Source organism: Mytilus edulis, unplaced genomic scaffold (assembly GCF_963676685.1).
Source record: "Mytilus edulis unplaced genomic scaffold, xbMytEdul2.2 SCAFFOLD_1367, whole genome shotgun sequence".
Taxonomy (NCBI): Eukaryota; Metazoa; Mollusca; class Bivalvia; order Mytilida; family Mytilidae; genus Mytilus; species Mytilus edulis.
Window position 1 is genome coordinate 20914 of NW_027267537.1, and position 3704 is coordinate 24617.

The 3704-nt window shown below is 30.9% G+C and overlaps 1 protein-coding gene across 1 annotated transcript; it reads right to left on the minus strand.

Annotated features, from left to right (window-relative positions):
- Window positions 1-1376: 1376 nt before the first annotated feature.
- LOC139505621 (galactose-specific lectin nattectin-like) lies at window positions 1377-2699 on the minus strand (the record flags this gene model as incomplete). Its single annotated transcript, XM_071295111.1, is given in 2 exon segments — window positions 1377-1591; window positions 2612-2699. Coding segments are annotated over 2 exon segments (303 nt in total), but the record flags the coding sequence as incomplete, so codon positions are not given.
- Between the last annotated feature and the right edge of the window lie 1005 nt (window positions 2700-3704).

Here is a 3704-nt window from a genome sequence, read left to right on the forward strand (position 1 = left end):
CTGATAATCAAAGAAGATCCATATAGAGCAATCAAAATGTATACTGATAATCAAAGAAGATCCATATAGAACAATCAAATGTATACTGATAATCAAAGAAGGTCCGAATAGAACTATTAAGTTGTATACTAAATATCAGAGAGGGTTCATATACAACAATCAAAATGTTTACTAAATATCAGTTGTTATCGTTTGTTGCTATCTGTCATATTTGTTTAATCATGTGATTAAATCAGCCATGTCAATAATTATTTTCGTATGAATTGGTTCACATTAATTTATATTGGGAGCCTTTATAGGTGAATAGAAAATTTTCCTATTACCGACTTTTGACCCAAGAATTCATATTTTATCGACAGATGACCTTCTCTGTGTTTGGACAGTTGGTACTTGGTCAAGCAAGAGCAACGTAAATAAGTAAATTCAAGATTTTGTAGGTATAATTTTGAGGGAAAGTTTACTGTTTAATGTTTTCTATACATGTCTTAATTCTCAGAAAGTAGTAAATTTTCCCCTCCCAAACTACTAGGTTTATATGTTTACTTATTTTGATCACTCGCAATTGACCGAGTACCAGTATGTCTTACCACAGAGAAGGAACCCTGTCGAAAAAATATAAATTACGGAGTTCAAAGTCGGTAAAAAAAAAGATTATAACTATAAGGGTTTCGCTCATTGTTCAAGAACGGTTGATGACTTAAAACTGTGGTAATACATGTCGGTTAGAATCTTTGTAATAGTTTTATCATTGGCAATCATAGCAGCATGTTTTGCTTATCGTTAAATCCATATTTGTAGAAGAGGAGTTTTTTTTATTGAAAATGTTGCAAGGAATCCTATAATTTTGTTTTATTAAGAACTACCATACATATGTATAGCTTGCTCAAGATGTTGTACGTTGTCGCAATTGAGCTCTAACATGATTTTTCTTTTTTTTGTTCAATTAAACAAAACTTAGGATACTTAATGTATCATTTTACCTACATCTGGCATATGCCATATAATCTTCTATATTAGTATAGCATTACAATTCCTTTGGCTAGATGTATGATCATAATATAATTGACATCAACACACAATGAGATTAAAACTGTTTCTTTGAAAAATATGTATAGTAGTATTATATTAAAATGGCAAGCACACAGCATGGTTTTGGGTGTGTTGTCCGATTTTCTTTTAATTCGTTGTAAAAATGTTAGGGGGGAACTGTGATGTAGATGATGATCAAATAAAATTATATTCAATTAATGTTGAAATAATAAATCTAAATAAATTCGAAACAATCTGATAATTATTAAACACCATTTATTAGTTTTTTTAAGTTGCGAACTACACCCAAAGCTTAATCGAAATCTAGTTGCTGTGATCCTTATGACATGAAACTTACTCTTTTCGCAGATAAAAGGACGAAGGAGAGCACATTCTTTATCATTCCATGCTGATTTATAGTTGAATTCAAGGCAATGTTGACCTCCATAATAATTGTTTGGTTGATTGGGACTCCAGTCAAAAAATGTGAGCTTGGTCTCACTACTCGACCAAATCCAAAGATTCTCATTTTGTATGTCTGTTCCGCCTATCCAGTATTCAACTATAATTATATACAACAATTTTAAGAACAATTAGTTTCTGTGCCTACGAAACAGTTTGGAAGACAATTATGATATGTTCCTTACGTCGTAACTACAATCCCCTTCCCTTTCATGAATGTGACCTACCGAATTAGACTATTTACCGGATTTGTAATCACATAAGCAACACGACGGGTGCCACATGTGGAGCAGGATCTGCTCACCCTTCCGGAGCACCTGAGATCACCCCTAGTTTTTGGTGGGGTTCGTGTTGTTTATTCTTTAGTTTTCTATGTTGTGTCATGTGTACTATTGTTTTTCTGTTTGTCATTTTCATTTTTAGCCATGGCGTTGTCAGTTTGTTTTAGATTTATGAGTTTGACTGTCCCTTTGGTATCTTTCGTCCCTCTTTTATGTAATATTATATCAGTTTAAATACGAAAATGTATTTTGTGCCGAATTTGGCACAACTTTTTGGAATTTTGGATCCTCAATGCTCTTCAACTTTGTACTTGTTTGGCTTTTAAATATTTTGATATGAGCGTCACTGATGAGTCTTATGTAGACGAAACGCGCGTCTGGCGTACTAAATTATAATCCTAGTACCTTTGATTACTATTTAAAACTTCTTGTTATCTCTTAATCAAAATGATGTAAGAAGGAAAATAATCACATTAATTTTAGTATTTACATTTTGCACTGCTTTAATTTTTTTTTGTTGATTCAAAATGTTCTAAAGAAATTTAAAAAAATAATCTAATTAAATGAAGTATTTTTACAGTAGGTTTATTCCTGTATGAATTAATTTTTTGAATAAACAAAACACTTGATGTTCAACTAATTGTCCTCAAATGCAGTTTCCCTTTGGAATGAAGAATTGCACCTTTTTTTTCTCCATTAAATAGGTGGTTTAACTGACTTTCAAAAACATTATATTAGTTTCCCAAAAGTTGATAAAACTAAAAACAAATGACACTATCATTATATAATATTTTAATATTAAAAGTTCTTTGGAATAAAAATGTAATACATGTACATACGTGATCCATTAACTTTGGTCTTCAAAAAATCATTTTCACAACTTGATTTGACTTCTGCAAGCATGCTTCCGTTCTTTATGCAAGTAACCTATAAATATTATAGATCTCCGGTAATTATTATAGATCTCATGATAATTGTTTAATCTTGTTTCCAAGCTGTTCACGTTGTAGTGAACACGATAATATGTTTATTTGCGAAAATGGAAAATCTCAAGAATGCGTTAGAACATAGTGAAATTAAATTCAGAATCAAACTTTATGAATAAGTCGAATCTAGACTGAAACAAGAATGTGTCCAAAGTACACGGATGTACCACTCGCACTTTCATTTTCTATGTTTAATGGACCGTGAAATTGGGTAAAACAAATTATTTAGAATTAGATTTAGAAAGATTGTACCATAGGGAACATGTATACTAAGTTTCAAGTTGATTAAACTTCAGCTTCATCAAAAACTATCTTGACCAAAATCTTTAACCTGAAACTCGCACTTTCATTTTCTATGTTCAGTGGACCGTGAAATTGGGGACAAAAGTCTACTTTGGCTTTAAAATTAGAAAGATCATATCATAAGCAATATGTGTACTACATGTAAGTTACAAGTTGATTGGACTTCAGCTTCATCAAACACTACCTTGACCAAAAACTTTACCCTGAATCGGGACAGACGGATGAACGGACAGACGGACGGACAGACCAGAAAACATAATGCCCCTCTACTATCGTAAGTGGGGCATAAACATCTTTATTATTACTCAAAATGCTTTCCCTATTGAATTTCATACATTCGAATTTATAAAGCTTTTACTTTACGACTTTAAAACACTTTAAATGTACAACTTTAAAACAATTTAAATTTCGACTTTGAAACACTTTCAATTCGTCTTTTATAACTATTAATGTTTTATAATTTTTTAGATAAATATCAATTTAAAATTATCAAATATCGACTTGTAAAAAATATATTGAAACACTGAACGAATTACAGAAGGAGAAAAATCATCAATTATAGTTGTTACATGTTATTTACTGATACTGAAAAATGTTTCTTTTTTTTATTTTTTGATACGGATTGACATTTAACACGTTCATT